General features: G+C 47.6%; 1 protein-coding gene across 5 annotated transcripts in view; it reads left to right on the forward strand.

Annotated features, from left to right (window-relative positions):
* Positions 1–4,278, forward strand: part of LOC146184664 (uncharacterized) — a 45,102-nt gene extending 40,824 nt beyond the window's left edge. For all 5 annotated transcript variants that reach the window (XM_084609435.1, XM_084609437.1, XM_084609436.1 and 2 more), the window contains 2 exons: positions 551–773; positions 3,925–4,278. In XM_084609435.1, coding sequence (XP_084465561.1) covers positions 551–773; positions 3,925–4,256 — 555 coding nt within the window. In that variant the 3' untranslated portion in view covers positions 4,257–4,278. The remainder of the gene's footprint in view (positions 1–550; positions 774–3,924) is intronic.
* The last annotated feature ends 14,201 nt before the right edge of the window (positions 4,279–18,479 follow it).

Consider the following 18,479-nt stretch of genomic DNA (forward strand, 5'->3'; position numbering starts at 1 on the left):
TACCATCAAAGTGCTCTCTATGGATACTTATTACCCCGGTCAAGCATTGCGGGAAAAACAGGACCACCCACCTACTTTATCTGTTTTTACCTGCGCTTAGAGGTGTTAATTTCTATGATACTTGAAGACTATACTTTCAAACTGTAGTAAAGAAATTCTTGCTTGCAACTACACGTGGTCGTCTATGAATGTACGAAAAAATACATTTTCTGTTTACACAAGCATGCTAATAGCGCAAGTCGCAGCAACACAGAATAAGCTTCATATTAAGCCCGAAATAAGTCCCAAAACGAAAGGCTGATTAACCGGGGATTTCAACGACGAATGCGGTTCAGCGGAGTTAGCACCGTCAAAAAAGGAGGACATGGTTTTTATGCTAACGCAAGAGGCACAGAAACGTTTCTGTTGAGATTCATCACATAAAAAAAATGTCTGATTCGTTCGCGAAACCCTGACTTGTCTGTAGTCTCAGTCATTATTAAAGGTGGGTGGCTCGAACGATCAGTAAATCATTGGATCATTTATAACGTACAGTCACTTTGTGATGCAGTTCTGCTGTGGGAGCGTCGAAAGGAGGCTGAACACCCTCATGGTGCGATGCGACTTTGACCTCAAGGACATGGTGGCTACTTACGACGGCTTCCTCTCCTACGGTGCCAACGTCGTCCAGAACTTCACCGTCCGTGCCGCTATCACTGAGCACTCTTACAATAATAATCCTGCTTTGCTGGCTCTCTACATCCATGAAGAAGGCGATGGCAAGAGAGAAAAATGTACGAGCCAGTTTAACTTGTTCTTTCACGCCCATTCCTAGAGAGAATCACATTTTCCCCAATGTTAGAACGACTTATATTTATGCAAACGCAGTGTAATATTTTTTGTTGCAAAAGAGAAAAACAGCCCCAATTCTTCTCGGCAGCGGGCATTTCGCTTTTATTGAAGGTGAGAAAAAGGCCTGCTGCAGTTGAGGGCAGATCGGAGTGACTAAACGAGACACTGAAAGCTCTATCTGAAAACTAGGCTTATATGCAAGTAGCCTTTCAAGTAGAAGCTCCCCTGGCAGTGTTGAGGCGGTGCAGCTGTCCACCCTCGGGAGATTACGTTCGGAGAGCTCTTTTCTGCCCTTAATTACTAATCGACTTATTCAGAAGGCGACGAATACCCACAGCGGAGGCAAGGCGACGAGCTGTAGTGCTCGTGCTTTCGCGGAATCGGACCGTGTCTGCGGCAGGCACAGCAGCGCGGATTATTCCGGACCTTTCCGCTTATGTAGATTTATCGTTTGCCATCATTAGTCCCCACATTTCAAGTATTTACAGCTTCGACGTTAATACCTCGAACTACCAGACCTCTCTACCTACGGGCTTCGCCTCGATCAAAACACAGAATCAAAATTCGCCTCCATCGACGCTGATAGCCGAGACGCTGAAGCGATGTCGGAGGGCGCTGCGTTGGGGTTCATGTTAGCGATTGTCCGCTTTGCTATATTGCGTTGCCATCGGCCTGCACGCTTGCCGCTATCGATCTAAATGCGGAAATGAAACTGTGAGAACGAAAGGAACGATAGAAAGGAAAATACCAACTAAGCAGCATTGACAGTATGTATTAAGACAAACTATAGCCACAGATATTTGAAAACGTGCGAGGTCAAACCTAGCAGGTCCCATAAAGCGATGAGTACTTAACCTGTTCACTACGAAGGTATCGGATTTTGGGGGGATGCCCCTACCCCCCTCCTCCCCCCTTTACCGCTTTTGCGGCTGGCCCATATGTTTCCCCGGTTGACGCCCATCTGGCGGATACTGTCAGGGGGTAACAAATAAACGCGCGAGATTTTTATTGCGATGTACTAAAAACATTCCTCCAACCACGTGTTTACCCATGGAAGAGTTTCTCATGCAGCCACCAAAAATGTTCTTAAGCGAGGAATTCGAGTGCGCCGCGAACTGAAGAATCCCATCTAAGCAAAACCTATTGCTTTGTCCGCAACATTTCCTTTCCTTTCTGCAATATGGAAGGTCGGGAAATGTCTCCTTGCCAAAGTGCGAGAAGCGTGGGAGCTTATTCATTGCAATAATCAGTTAAGTCCACTCACTACTCGTGGAAGGCCTCCTTCAGCAAGCTCCTTTACCCAATATTCAAAATTTGCCACTTAATAATACTTGGTTCACAGGAAAGGAAAGGCGCAGTATCTGTCACACTTGCTCTGTGGACACCTGAACCGCGCCGTAAGGGAAGAGAGAAGGTGGGAGTGAAAGTGGAAAGAGAGAAAGAGGAGGCGTAGTGGAAGACTACGGAGTAATTCGGCCACCTGGGGATCTTTAACGTGCGCTGACATCGCACAGCACACGGACGCCTCTTAGAAAATTTGCCACCAATATGAAAAATATCATCCCGGAGGCTTTAATTCCGTCTTTACGAGCAAGGCGCGATGACGAAGGCGATGAGTATTTTGACTGTTTTTTATGTCCTTTGTCTATTTTTTTTTTATTTGTACCTTTCCGAAGACTGAAAACGATATTTTCATGTTTAAACTGCACGCTGCTGCATCCCCACACTACAGATCGTGTTGGGTCCTGAACCTCGTCAGGCGCAAGAAAGGACCTTTTGTTCAAGATACAGCAGTATTTTCAAACCACACCCTACATATAAAGCCCTTCTTTAACCAAGCCGTATGAACGTGTCTGCGTAGCCTAGGTGTAGTGTGCCGGACTCGGCATCTACATATTCACTGGAAGGCTGGTGCTTATTCCACCTTCCTACCGCAAATGAGCAAACTGAGTTGGCTGCTCCTCCCAACTTTCTGATATCATGTTGTCTCGTTTAGTCACTGCCCCGCCATGCCAACTGCCTGTCAGCCCCATGTCCGTGATTTTCCGCTCATAACGCCGCCGCCGAATTTTTTCACCTTTAACACTTAACCTTTAGACCTTTAACTCTATCGCGTTAAAATGTCTTAGAATTATTGCTGGCTCCACATTCGGACAGATACTCTTGTACTTCAGCAATATCCTTAGTCATGAAGCTTAGTCGTGACGCTATGAGTGGGTGTAAATTCTAATTTAAAATTCGTGACTTTTCTCGTATCGCTCAGACCACAGCAAGCAACATGCATGGGAGCAGATACAAAGCGCGTCGCGCAAGTATACAGGCAATAAGGGCGGTATTTATCGCACTGACACTGCTGTCTCTGAAGGACTGTGAATAGAACATCGATCAGAAGTTGATGCGGATGCATTTTACACAAGCAGTCATAGGGATTCTGCGTTTGCCTCATGCAACTGTCAATCTGCGCAGCCAGCCGTGCCCTGCTCTAATTCTGATGGGGGATATAATTGAAAGTAAGCTCAAAATATATTTCAAAGTTTTAATCGGCACCTTGAATATTATGAGATCGAAATTTAGAGATCGGTTAAAGAAATGTAGACCAGCACACAGCGGGTGACGGCCAAGATGAGGAATGAACTTGGGCTTTTTGGGTGGCACTAATTAGGCTCCCATTGACGATGCTTTGCAGCTACCTTTTTCGGTAACTGTGCTTCTCGTAGTCAAAACACGCATAATGGTTTATGTTTAAAAATTTGAAACTACCAAGTATTAGAGATGAGACTTACTCATGCCTTTCAGTCAATTGTTGGCGCTTACTTTGCGCTTAGATAATTGGTGGACGTGCTAAGTGAAATCTATGGCCGGGCCATGACTGCTAACAGCATTAAAGTGTTGTCTGCATGAAAACAATCTGCTGAAATGAATATCACATAATGCTACAAAGGGCATAAAGGGGCATGGCCTTTGTAGGCATTTGTTAAGTCTGTGAAAGTTTTTTTTTTTTTTTGCCGACACTGCGCCCTCGTGAAAAAGTGCTCATTAAAAGGGCACATAATTGGAAAATCTGTAATATCTAAGCGCCTCTTTCTTTTACAGGTAAGCTTCACGACTACAATATCTATATAACAGCATTTGAGCTGAACACGACGACTTCCCCTGCTTTCTACGACTTCAATTCAAACCCTAAATTTCCGAATTTCAAGAAAAACCAGACACTTGCGCGGGAAGTATGGACAGATTTTAACGTCAACATGTATACTATGATCAGACCAATCATCGTCGGCGCGTTAAACAGCACGTATAGGTTGGAAATGCCGCAAAGGATTTCTGCGGTTGGAATTTTGGACAAAAACGTATTTCGTGATCCGGGACCGAAGCCCACGTCTGCATGGAAAAAGTTGAAAAAGTTCATGTCGTCCATTGGCTAAATAAAGATGTATTTTTATGGCACTCATTTGGTCAATTATTGATAAGTCACCGATTTCGCTCGAATGATACGTGCTGTTGTCTGCGTGCTCTATTAAACTACGTTTTACCTGCTCCTGATAACGCCATGGAAAGTAAACGGAAGCCGCAGAAACAAGGGTTTGAAGCTTAGGAATGCAACATGTGCCCGTCAAACTCGCAACGAGGGCACCAAAAACCGCGTGCTTAATAACAAGAAAAAGGTATGGAATAGCAAATACCTTAAGAATGCTCGTGATAAAAGTGTGGGGGATTCGACATCACATGTGATCGTCATATTTGAAACGAAAATGCATCTGGAGGCGAAAAGCAAGGTGTCCGTGTGTTGTGCGACACCAGTGCACGTAAAAGAACCCCAGTTGTTTGAAATCTCCGGAGCCCTTCGCTGCGGTGTTTCTCATAGCCTGAGTAGCTTTCAGACGCTAAACCCCACAAATGAAAAAAAAAAACAGATAAAACTGTATACGTATATATGCAGCTTGTTACTTCAATCACACTGCGCCGCGCGGCACTGCGCATGAAGAATGAGGAGGACTAGGTTAAAGCGCGCGGACTAGGGACGACGACAAGCCTTACTCTGATTGTGCCTTGCATTCATGAATCCGTTCTTACCTTGTAAATAATAAACCCATCCCCGTATCAACTTGTTAGGGGGGCGGGGTAGTCCTGGACCGTGTAGAACATCGACGGAGCAGACGCTTGGCCGGGATTCCTCCTAACCTACCGGCAATGGCGAGCCGCGACGGAGAAGGTCGCCCTTCGCGCCCAACTGGCACGGCTTCCAACTAAGGCCGCGAACTGCAAATACGGGTCAGTTCCAGGCCGCATCAGCGTGAGCCCAGAATATTTTCCGGTCTTGCGGATGAGGATGTAGAAAATTGGCTGACGCACTACAAACGGGTCAGCGAATATAATCGTTGGGACTCAACCCTGCAATTTGCAAACGTTGACTTCTTTCTGAGCGGCACAGCACTACTGTGGTTCGATAATAGCGAAGATAACCTCTCAACATGGGATAAATTTGTCGAAGAGATAACTGTTTTGGAGACTACACATCTAAACGACGCAAGGCAGAACAGACTCTTTCCCAACGAGCAGAGTTACCTGAAGAGAACTGCACGACTTATATCCAGGAAATCTTGAAACTCTGCCGCATTGTGAATCGACGCACGTCCGAAGAAGACAAAGTCGTCAGCCATCTCTTAAAGGGCTTCACAGAAGATGTTTACAAGTTCATGATTACGAAGGAAACTCTTGGCAGTACCTCCGATGTAATCCAGAGTACTGCCGCACGTTTGAAGCTTTAAAAATGCGGCGCATTTCACCCAAATTTAGACGCATTTCTAACATACCAACATTTGCCAGTGTTGACTACAGTGTCCGTGACGATATCGCCTCACTGGTACGCAGAGTTGTAAGTTAACAGCTACCCAAGCACCTCCCGCTTCTGACTGCAGCTTGTTACGACCAAGCATCCGCAATTGCGCGCTCTATTGTTCGCCTGTGGGCATGGATAAGTTTTGTGAATATGTGGTGATGGTCCAATGGCTCTAAGTGAGCCTGTTTCCAGGAATCCTGTTTTGTAAGCATGTTTTGCTTTGTGGACAACCTGCAAATGCCAAATTGACCCTGTCAAGAGAACGTCTGGAAAAACACAAAGAAACGTCCCCCTGCGGGAAATAGCAGGAAGTGCTTTCTTTCTTTTGTTCACCCTTCCAGTCGAGAAGTGCTATCCTCCAGTGATGAATGCCTCCTATCCAAAGGAGACGACAGAGTGACATGTCCGCTGACGTGCAGGACAAGAAAGGAGCATGACTCATACGGCCATTAAGTGATTTCCCGGGAATGCAGGAAAGATTTGCAATTGTCGAAAAGGGACCATGTTGGGAGCCCTATGCGGCGCCACGTGCACTCGGGTTTCTGAGAAGTAAAACCCCTTTTCAGAACCAGCCTGTGGTTTCTTTGCTGAAGAATAGAAATGTACCTCCTCTCCTCGCCGTTCCCAAGCTTTTCCCGCCAACAAGTGATCACGCCCAACGAATGAATGCCGGACCAGTCAGTGCTTCAGACCATCAGTGCAGTGATGTGTTCGATTGGATGCCGATACCTGAGGGGCGTGCCCTGGATTTGGTTGGTCAACATCTTCAGAGAGGGGCTGGACATAGGGGGGTTTTAAGGACGCTGCAGAGCACGAAATGTCGCTCTGGGCCCTGGGTAAACGGCTCATCCAGTCGCTTCTCGCTATGAACTCTTAACGCTTGTCATTTTGCTGATGTACCCTTCTTTTTCATGTAAATATTCTTGTAAATACGTTTTCTCAAAGTGTCAGTAAACCTGCTTGTACATATTTTACCAACTTCGAAGATTCAGTCCTTCTTCAACCCCGAGTCTCTGCACGCTACCAAGTGAAGGCCGGGTCGACGTAGCCCCAGCGTCACGACAACTGGTGGCAGCGGTGGGATAAAGCCCCAACACTGGTGACCAGCGTTGGGATCTGAATCTACAAGCCACAACATCTGGTGATTGGAGGTGGATCTGAAGCTACAAGCCACAACATCTTGTGATCGGAGGTGGCATCTCAAGCAACAAGCAGGCGCAACAATCGGCCAACAAGACAGCAGCTCGGAACATCGATCGCATGTGTGGGTGAGTGCTTGGCTTTTCTTCTGATGTGGACCAGGTTCTAGAACAGGGTTAGATTTTAGAACTGGTAAAAAAAGTGTTGAAACGCCTTTAGGTTTGGTAGTTTGCACTGTTGTTTTGGAAGTAGCCGACACTCGGAGCGATCATGGACCTACAAAAGCTGCAGAAACCGGAACTGTTGCAATTGTGTGAGGAATTGGGAATTGATACAAGTGGTTTGGCACGAAAACCCTTGATTATAAAGGCAATCACTGATCTGGGAACCGATGATGAGGAGCTCAGTGAAGCATGGAACCTCATCGATCAAAAAAAGGAGCAGCTCAGACAGCAGAAAGAGCGGGAAAAAGAGGAAAAGAGGCGTGAGCGTGAACGTGAGTGGGAAAAAGAGGAAAAGAAGCGTGAAAGAGAAGAAAAAAAGCTGGACCAAGAAATTGAGCTCCGGAAATTAGAACTAGAGTTGAGCAAGAGGTCGGGCGATTGTCCCCAGCTAGCGGTACCTCGTCTCAACAAGGAGGCAGATTTCAAGATGTCAAAGTACATGCAGCCATATGTGATATCAGGGGATATCGGTCTGTATCTGGCTAACTTTGAGCGAACTTGCGAAAAACTGTCCTTCCAGCGAGACACGTGGTCTCAGAGATTATTGACGGTTCTGCCCTGCGAGGCAGCGGAGGTTGTCGCGCGGCTAAGCAAGGAGGACGCGGACAACTACGAGAAGGTCAAAGCTTGCCTTCTGAGAAAATATAGGCTTAGCGCCGAGGCGTTCAGACAACGTTTTCGGAACGCTACTAAGTCCAGGGACGAGAGTTACCCTGAATTCCTGTACAATTTAAGAGTAAATTTGGGCGAGTGGCTAAAGAGCACAGATTCCTACAGTGATAGGGACGCTGTAGTCGAGCGAATTCTTTTGGAGCAGTTTTATAACTGCCTCCCAGAAAAAGAAAGAAATTGGTTACAGGACCGAGGCGAAATTAAGTCGGCAACTGAAGCTGCCGAACTTATTGAGGAGTATGCTTCGCGCCGACAATTCAGCAACCCAGCAGTGGATAGGCCCCGCAATCCCAAGTTCAGTGTGAAAAACCGTCAGGAAAGGCACTTTGCTAGAGTTGGAAACGAAGAAATGAAGGTTTCTTCAGGCAAATTCCCTAGAAAGGACGGCAGTGAGAAAAGTGGGGAAGTGACCAACGTGCAGAACACAAAGAATAAGCTTGAGGCTAGGAAGCCGCTCACATGCTTTAGGTGTAATGAGCAGGGTCACATTGCCGTCAACTGCCGGAAAGAAAAGATTGCTTTCTCGTATGTCAGGGACTGCGATGAAAATATGCAGCTTTTAGAACCCTACCTGCATGACCTAGTAGTCAACGGGAAGCCTTGCAAGGTACTGCGCGATTCGGCCGCAACGATGGATGTTGTCCATCCGGCGTATGTATCGCCTTCCGACTATACAGGACAGTGTGCATGGATCCGACAGGTAGTTGAGGAACAGAGTGTGTGCTTGCCGATCGCGAACGTGGTCATCGAGGGCCCTTTCGGCGAATTAACAACCGAGGCTGCCGTTTCAGGAAAGCTTCCTAAGTGCTATCCGTATTTGTTCTCCAACAAATCGGACATGCTGCTGCGAAAGAGGGGCATCCTTTTCGGAGACAGAGTTGTGCAAGCCTTAACACGTTCAAAGGCGCGAGAACTAGCTACACTGCTCATTCCAGAAAAATCCACAGCGGAGGAAACGGCAGTTAAAACAGTGGTAAATGCGGAAGATAGCAGGTCAGAAAACTTTGAGAGCGAGGCATCTCAGATATGTCAACTTGAAAGTGAGCTTGATGAGACGCGGAATGAGGACGTTCTTGAGAGTAACCTCTTGCCGCCAGTGTCTAGTAATCTCACGAGACTTTTAAGTGGAACCCGAGAGGACTTAGCTATAGAGCAAGCCAATGATCCCAATATACAGGAGATAAGGGAGCGCCACCGCGCCACTAAGACAGCAAACAATATTTCTTTCGAGATGAGAAAGGGAGTGCTGTATCGCTTATTCAAGGATAAGCGCGGAGTAGAGCGGGACCAATTAGTCGTTCCCCAAAAGTACCGCGGAGACTTACTGCGACTTTCCCATGGCAGCTCGTGGTCATGTCACCTTGGAATAAAGAAAACAAAGCAGAGGCTGTTGCAAGAATACTATTGGCCTGGATGTTTTAAGGACACGGAAAATTTTGTACGGTCATGCGACACGTGCCAGCGGGTTGGAAAGGCGCAAGATAAGTGGAAAGCTCCGATGGTGTTAGTACCAATCATTACCGAGCCGTTTCACCGGTTAGTAATAGATGTAGTTGGGCCACTTCCTGTGACAGAGTCAGGGTACCGTTATATCCTCACTATGTTATGCCCAGCCACGAAATTTCCAGAGGCTGTTCCGCTGCGCGAGGTGACGTCCGAGAGTGTAGTGGATTCGCTGCTGTCAGTGTTTGCACGAGTTGGGTTCCCTTCCGAGGTCCAAAGTGATCAGGGTAGCGTTTTCACGAGTGTCCTCACCACCTCATTTCTCGAGCGATGCGGCATTAAGGTAGTGCATAGCTCGATCCATCATCCGCAGAGCAACAGCGTAGAAAGATGGCACTCTGTTCTCAAACGAGTCCTGAGGGGACTGTGCTATGAAAACAAGCGCGAATGGGATACCTGCCTGCCTGCAGCACTTTTCGCTTTGCGGTCAGTGCCGCACGAATCCACTGGATTTAGCCCAGCCGAGTTGGTGTACGGAAGGTCGCTGCGCTCACCTTTGCGAATGGTGCGCGAAGCCTGGGAGGGGCGCGGAGAAGACCCAACAGTAGTAGAATTCATTCTGAACCTCTTGAATCGCTTACATAACACTAAGGAACTCGTTGAGGCCAGCATGAAGTCAGCCCAGGCTCGTTCCAAGGTGTACTATGATAAGACAGCCCGTCAAAGGACGTTTTGTATCGGGGACCAGGTGATGTTGCTGAGAAGTTCAAGGCAGAATAAGCTCGAAGTACAGTGGGAAGGACCGGCTGAAGTCGTTGCAAAACTTTCTAACACTAACTACGCAGTGAAAATTCCCGGTAGGCGTAAAGAAGTGCGCATTTATCATTGCAATCTTATGAAGCCTTATGTGCAGAGGGAAGCCGTGGTAAATCTAACGTTAAACCTTCCCGAGGAGATGGGGGACAACTTGATTTGCCTCAGCGGAAAAGGAAGCAACGCTCAGGAGCTTCTCAAAAAGACGGAGCAGAGAGGAGAACTAAAGAAATCCCAGCTGTCCGATCTGGGCGAGATAATAACAGAGTTTGAGGACTGCTTCGTGGACAGGCCAGGCAGAACTGATTTGACTGAGCACGATATTGAGCTGACTTCAGACGTGCCAGTGCGATCAAGGTGCTACCGATTTTCTCCAAGGCAAAGAGAAATTCTGGATAGGGAAGTAACTCGCATGCTGGAATTGGGAGTAATAAAACCTTCGGAAAGCGATTATGCTTCGCCTATGATCTTAGTAGAAGCTCCAGGTAAAGACCCTAGGCCTGTGGTAGACTACCGAAAGCTAAATTCTCTCACCAGGGATCAAGTGTATCCTATTCCGAATATTGAGGAGAGAGTAGAACAGGTCAGTAGAGCGGCATATGTGACTACGCTGGACCTTACTCGAGGATACTGGCAAGTACCGCTCACTGAACGCGCCAGCAGATACGCGGCTTTCGTCACTCCGACGGGCAGCTACCAGCCAACAATGATGAGTTTCGGGCTCAAAAATGCTCCATTTTGTTTTTCCCGACTCATGGATAGGGTTTTAAATGGGTGTGAAACATTCGCGGTGCCTTATTTAGATGACATTGCGGTTTTTTCCGACTCATGGGCGGACCATATGGTACATCTAAGAGCTGTACTGAGCCTTTTGCGTCAAGCTGGACTAACCGTAAAGGCCGAGAAATGTTGCCTGGCAAGGGCGACCGTGGACTACTTGGGTCACAATGTAGGTCAAGGTTTCAGGAAACCCAGCGAGATTAAGATTTCTGCGGTAGCAGACTACCCGCGGCCGAGCACGAAGACGGAAATTCGAGCATTCCTGGGTCTGACTGGGTACTACAATCACTACATCCCTAACTATTCAGCTTTGGCTAGCCCTCTGACCGACGCTCTCCGCAAGACAGAACCGACAAATGTAGTCTGGGACGAACAAAAGGAAGCCTCCTTCGTAAACCTGAAGGCTGTGCTGATTAGCCGTCCGGTATTGCGAGCTCCAGACTATGACCGAGAATTCACGGTCCAGTGTGATGCCAGTGATCGAGGGCTAGGTGCTGTTCTCTGCCAGAGAGATGACGACGGTAATGAGCACCCCGTACTCTACTTGAGCAGAAAACTGAGTTCTAGAGAGAGGGCTTATTGCGCGTCAGAGAAAGAATGCGCTTGCATTGTATGGGCCATTCAAAAATTGCAGTGCTATCTTGGAGGGGCCAAATTCACCGTAGAGACGGACCATTGTCCCCTAGCTTGGCTGCAAACTGCGACATCGAAGAACAGTCGCCTTCTTAGGTGGAGCTTGATTTTACAGCAGTACAATTTTGAAATAAGATACAAAAAGGGGAAGTTAAATGGGAATGCGGACGCGCTTAGCCGCTCTTTCTAAGCGGTCCGAGATGTTCCTCACCATGTATCCAAATTGATAATCAGGTTTTTTTTTTTTTTTTTTTTTCGTGCGCTTGTATATGTGTGACTATGTAAAGCAGCACGTTTGGTTTTCTAGGAATACGTGGGTCCTGAACGTCTTGAGAGTGGGCTTTTCTCGAACAACAATGGCAGTTTTCTTTTGACCTGGTCTCTTCAGACGGGAGCCGAGTGCTTGTTTGGACATGTGGTTGAGTTTCAGACAGCTCGAGCAATTTGGCCTACAACAATCAAGACAACGCGACAAGCAACAGCGAGCTTCAAGCGTTCACGTGCAGGCCATTAAGTCGTCTCTTCATGCAGCAGCTGGGACTGCTGCCCTCCGAGACTCTTCTGGCGGGGGAGGAGGCTGTTACGACCAAGCATCCGCAATTGCGCGCTCTATTGTTCGCCTGTGGGCATGGATAAGTTTTGTGAATATGTGGTGATGGTCCAATGGCTCTAAGTGAGCCTGTTTCCAGGAATCCTGTTTTGTAAGCATGTTTTGCTTTGTGGACAACCTGCAAATGCCAAATTGACCCTGTCAAGAGAACGTCTGGAAAAACACAAAGAAACGTCCCCCTGCGGGAAATAGCAGGAAGTGCTTTCTTTCTTTTGTTCACCCTTCCAGTCGAGAAGTGCTATCCTCCAGTGATGAATGCCTCCTATCCAAAGGAGACGACAGAGTGACATGTCCGCTGACGTGCAGGACAAGAAAGGAGCATGACTCATACGGCCATTAAGTGATTTCCCGGGAATGCAGGAAAGATTTGCAATTGTCGAAAAGGGACCATGTTGGGAGCCCTATGCGGCGCCACGTGCACTCGGGTTTCTGAGAAGTAAAACCCCTTTTCAGAACCAGCCTGTGGTTTCTTTGCTGAAGAATAGAAATGTACCTCCTCTCCTCGCCGTTCCCAAGCTTTTCCCGCCAACAAGTGATCACGCCCAACGAATGAATGCCGGACCAGTCAGTGCTTCAGACCATCAGTGCAGTGATGTGTTCGATTGGATGCCGATACCTGAGGGGCGTGCCCTGGATTTGGTTGGTCAACATCTTCAGAGAGGGGCTGGACATAGGGGGGTTTTAAGGACGCTGCAGAGCACGAAATGTCGCTCTGGGCCCTGGGTAAACGGCTCATCCAGTCGCTTCTCGCTATGAACTCTTAACGCTTGTCATTTTGCTGATGTACCCTTCTTTTTCATGTAAATATTCTTGTAAATACGTTTTCTCAAAGTGCCAGTAAACCTGCTTGTACATATTTTACCAACTTCGAAGATTCAGTCCTTCTTCAACCCCGAGTCTCTGCACGCTACCAAGTGAAGGCCGGGTCGACGTAGCCCCAGCGTCACGACAAGCTTCACACCACCCCCGCGCCGAGAACGGTCCCCGTCACCACGTCAGCGCTCGCCTACGCCACCGCCAGGAAACTAGCAGGAGCGGCCGATGGAGTTGAGGTCGCGGAACAGTTATCTTAGCCAACTCCTCTACCTGCTTTGATGTTGAAGAACTAAGTGCGCGTTAGTGTAACTGGTGTATATACTTTTGTTTTAATGGACACCGGTGCGGAAGTTTCTGTAATGAGTCTCAGTTTCAAAAATCGCCTTGGACCGATAGTAATGTTTGCTTAGGACCAAAGTGTCAATTTTCGCGGTGTTGGGGGAGAACATTTGCGTCTTGTGGGTCTCTGCTGCGTGTCAGTCAACATTGCTGGTTAAGTGTTTCGCGTAGAGCTTGCTGTTTTAGCCCGAGCCACGCATGATGTCATTCTAGGCATCGGTTTTCTGCGCGAATGTGGAGCAGCGGTCGAGCAGGCGAGATTTCTTTGCGGCGCAATACTATTTCTGCGTTTGTAGAAGACTCATCTAACCCTTCCGACCCAGTATTTTATGTCACAAGCGACATGTTTTTACTATCCATGGCTGCAGTGTTTGTGCCTGTCCACAACTCCTCCTAACGAGCAGGCAGCCACTCTGTGTTTATTGAAGCCGACAGGAACAACGCCGCGAAGAAACATTTATTAGTACCTCGTGCCGTCGTCAAGGTCGTAGATGGTTGTACCCACGTGTGGACTGTGAACCTTTCGTCAGAACCCGTTTGTTTACCATCTGGCCTCAAGTTGGCTACATTTGACGACAACGAGTTCCTTACTTTTCGGTCTGTGTCTCCTCATCTGCACCAGCTGATGGATCCTGACTACAGCGTGAATATAACCCGGATGATAAACAAATCCCTTTCATCGTCCGACCAGCGAGAGTTATGTGTTGTTCTGGCATCCTATGCATCTGCATGTGTTCGAATTTGCTCAGGAAGCGGATTCTTCAGTGCCGCCACATTCATGTATGTCACATAAGGTCAACACTGGTGTTGCGATCCCGATCAGACAGAAGCCCTACCGAGCCTCGCCAGCCGAGCGCAGAGTAATTAACAAACAAGTCCAGGACATGTTCAAGAAAGGTGTTATACGAGAGTTCTCCAGTCCTTGGGACTCCCCCGTCATCTTAGTAAGGAAGGACAACTCATGGAGATTTTGTGTTGACTATCGTCGGTTAAACGCAGTTACTAAAAAGGACGTTTACCCTCTTCCATGTATCGACGATACCTTAGATTATCTTCAATTCGCCTCTTATTTCTCATCAGTAGATCTGCGGTCTGGCTATTGGCAGATACCGATGCATCCGTCGGACAGTGAAAAGACAGCCCTTGTGACATCTGACGAACTTTATGAATTTAATGTGATCCCTTTGGACTTAAATGCACAAGCGACTTTCGAACAATTTATGGACACAATTCTGCGTGGCTTAAAATGGGAGATATGCATGTGCTGCCTAGATGACGTCATCATCTATGGAAAGACATTTCGGGAACTCAACGGCTTAGTCTTGCGCAGGACTGTATTCAAAACTGCGGACTAATTTTGAACTCGGAAACGTGTCACTTCGGTGAGCGGCGGACCATGGTGTTGGAATTTTTAGTAGGCCAGGAGAGTACTCGGCCCGACCCCCAAAAGATTGCTGCAGTGGTTGACTTCTCAAAACCTAAAAACGTAAAACATTTAGGGAGCTTTCTGGGTCGAAGTTCACATTTCCGCCTTTTTATTCAAGGATTCGCCCAAATTGCTCATCCGCTTACTGCCCTCCTGCAAGAAGCGGCTCCGTTTGTTTGGTCCCCGGAATGCGAGTCATCGTTCCGACAGCTGAAGTTTCTGTTCACACCTGGCCCTATTTTACGCCATTTTGATCCGGCTGCTACCACCGAGGTTCACACTGATGCGAGCGGCGTGAGCGTCGGCGCGGTTCTCGTCCAGCTCCAGAACGGCGCCAAACATGTTATCGCATACGCAAGCCGTACATTAACTAAAGCAGAACGCAACTATACTGTGACAGAACTGGAATGTCTTGCCGTCGTCTTCGCTGTTACCAAGTTCCGCCCCTATTTGTACGGCCGCCACTTGAACGTAATTACTGACCATCACTCTTTGTGTTGGCTCGTCGGCCTGCGCGACCCCTCCGGTCGACTAGTTCGCTGGGCATTACGTCTACAGGAGTACGACTTTTCTGTGTCCGAAAGAGTGGTCACCGCCACGTCGACGCTGACTGTTTGTCACGATTTTCTCTTCCATGCACGTCAGTCGGTGAAGATGATCTAGGCGACTGCCTGGCGCCTGTGACCAAAACAATAACAGACCACGTAAAGTTCCGGCAAAAGCAATGTCAAGACCATGAACTTACTCCGTAGTTTGATAAGGCGCGCAATTCAGCATCTACACTTTTTATTATTCAAGATGGTCTACTCATCAAAAAGAACTATACTCAACTGATGGTGGCCGCCTTCTGCTTGTTGTACCGGCTTCTCTACGCAATGCTGTTCTACATGGGATGCATGACGACATCACTGCAGGTCATCTTGGCTTTGCCCGCACCCTTGCGAGAGTTCGACAATGTTTTTACTGGCCAATGTTGTACACAACAACGAAGCGCTATGTAACAAGTTGTGTCCCTTGCCAACGTCTGAGGAGAAGCACCACGCCACCGACTGGCATTCTCCAACCTGTCAAGCCCCCTAGTACTATAGGATCTGTACCGCCATTATGCATATCTTCCAGTATTTTTACATGCGGCTCTTCTACAGCAACTAACAGCGGCTAATTCGTCTGTTTTCAGTTAGAGTGTAGCGACTGAGACCCATCGAAGCAAGGTCCGTCGGATGCGCCTGATGCTCTGTTTTCACTCTGAAGAGGGTATACAAGTACACGTGAGTCAAAGAGAACGGGGCAGAAAAACCTTAAACTTTTACCTCAAAGAGCAGAGCTATAATGATGTATAGCCCAAATTCGTTCCAAAACCTCCCTCAGGGTTCATTCATGATGAGTGTAAACTTTTCAATGTTCAAAATTATATTTGTGAGAAAAGCATACACACAGTCGATACCACAAGTCAGTACAGCAAGCACGAAGGAGGCACCTGCAGTAGTTGCGCCATGTAGACAAGGCCTACAGCTGCTCATTTCTTCCTCAATCTTCCGATGGTCATAATCTGCTCCTCCGATTAAACTGATCGTATCTTATCGTTTTGCTCATTGAGGCCTTTCAGGGCCCTTTCAACCTGGATACATACTATTCGGCCCCTCTCTCTTATGCCATGCCTTCAGGCTTCCAACGCGGAGAGAAATGAAAGAGGGCTCATATACTTAGCGGGTGGTCTCTGGAACATGCCTGACATCGGCTGTTTGAGTATAGCAACCGCTGCGTGGCGATGCATTGGGGACGACATTGACGCTTCCTACGCGAGCAAGGCTTAATTAAATCGTCAAGACTGTAAGCGTTGCGAGCGCCACTTATTTTATGTCGACATCTTTTCTATGAGTAAACATGAGACCAGAGTATTCTGAGAGAGTGGTAGTCTCTCAATATGCGCGCGTCGGTGTTGCCTTTAAGCGCATGCTTCGCTGCCGGAAATACGCCCTGTTATGCCTGCCTCCATTTCCATATGTGGATATTAGGCTAAGCGAACGCCCCTGAGCTAAGCATTGCATTGCTCGTTGTTTCGCTCTGATCCGCTTTATTTGTGGGCCTCCCACCAGGGTCGGTGCAGATGTGTGCTAGGAGAGCTATCCTCTTCCATGCAGTGAAGCAGCATGCGGGCATATCAGCTCGACCTAACGCGGAACTGCCTTTTGTAAATATCGAGAACCTCATGCACCTCGCGCTGCTTGAAGTTTTGTTATATATTTGGCTCGTCAAATTCAAGTCAGGTACGCTGACGTTTGGCAGCGGCAAATTTACCAATTCCTCATGCCTGAAAATCATTTTTACAGCGATGCGGCTGTTCCGTCTATTGCGTCACCATGACCAGAAGTGATGTCATGACCGGATGTGACGTCACCATGGCGTGACATCAGGTAATGTCTAATAACCCGAACTGACGTCATTATGATGTAACATCCGGTAATGACGTCACGTTCGGTCATGACCGACGACTTCACCATGCGATTCACGCATATTAAGCCGACTCTGCCGGGCGTCCGATCCAGGCATCCGTGCTGCACTTGTCATTTGTCGCTTTCGTAAACGCCACACCCCACAGCATACAGAAGCGGATACAGTAAAGCAGGAATCAGCGGAGTTTGAAATTGGTTTACAGGAAAGAACAAGAGCAGTATCTGTCACACTTCTCCACCGACGACTACAGATAGAAATGACGAGTCTCGAAGTATAATCACGGATGACTTAGTAGAACTAAACGAAAATAGCATCGGTGTATCACCAGTCTTATGCGAGAGTGTAATCTGCCTTATTTATTTTTTTTTAGTTAAAAGTCATCTAAAAGCTTCGAGTTTTGACATTTTATCGCCAACTGAAGCGCAAGCAACAATAGCAAATGATGCTGCTGTTTATGAACTTGAGCAAGAGCGCTGACTAGTGCTCAAGTGCTCACGTTGTGCCAATTCAACTCGTGTACTTTTCAATTTATGGTCAAAGGACTTTTGCACAACAATAAAGTCAGTTTTCGGGAAAAATGCAAGGATAGCGCCATACAAACTAAAATTTAATCCGAGTATGATATCTACTATACCATCTATGTGCATTCCTCAAAGTGTGGAAGAAAACAGAAGGACGAAGCGAAGAGATTATCCAGAGCAGGCTCGGGTTTGCCCTTCTTCGCTGTGGTTAGTGGGCATAAGGAGGGAAAAATCCCGTGAATTTCTAGTTTACCACAAAATTACAATTTCAAATCAACCTCATTAAGTTACTCAGTATTCCCTGCTGGCGGTCAACGTGGCACCAATTGCTGACTGACCAGGAAAGCCGGGCATTCTCGCAGTCAAACCACTCTACCCTTAACACTCCGGCCGCCTCGGTGTCGCAGCGATTAGGGCACACGTCTACTCTACCCAAGGATGAGAATCGAACCCTGGCCGTGGAGACAGCTTTTCTATGGAGGAGAAAAAGCAAGGCGCCCATGTGCTGTGCGATGTCAGTGCACGTTAAAGAACCACAGCTGGTCGAAATTTTCGGACGCTCATCTACGGCGTCTGTAATAGCCTGATTCGCTTTAGGACGTTAAGCCCAATTAACCAAGCCAAACCTATCTTTTACGCAACAAAGCAACACATTCGAGGGTCTGCAGGCTAGACGAGGGATAAGGCATCCATGGAATTTGCAAAGGTCGAACAATTCGCCACTGGTTAATGCTCATTCGTATTGGAAACGCAACGCGAACAAAGCAGGACTGGGAGAAGATGACACGAGTTCTGAACTGGTTGGAAAAAACAAAAAGAAAACCTCGACATTAGCACTCATTTGTTCTATTTCTCAGTGATTGTTGATTCCACATTAAGGCCGTGTTTTGTACTCGCCTAACTATCCTTACGTGAGGCAACGGCCAACCTCCCCGAC

This window comes from Amblyomma maculatum, chromosome 7, assembly GCF_055883805.1.
Source record: "Amblyomma maculatum isolate TAMU_Amacu chromosome 7, ASM5588380v1, whole genome shotgun sequence".
Lineage (NCBI taxonomy): Eukaryota > Metazoa > Arthropoda > Arachnida > Ixodida > Ixodidae > Amblyomma > Amblyomma maculatum.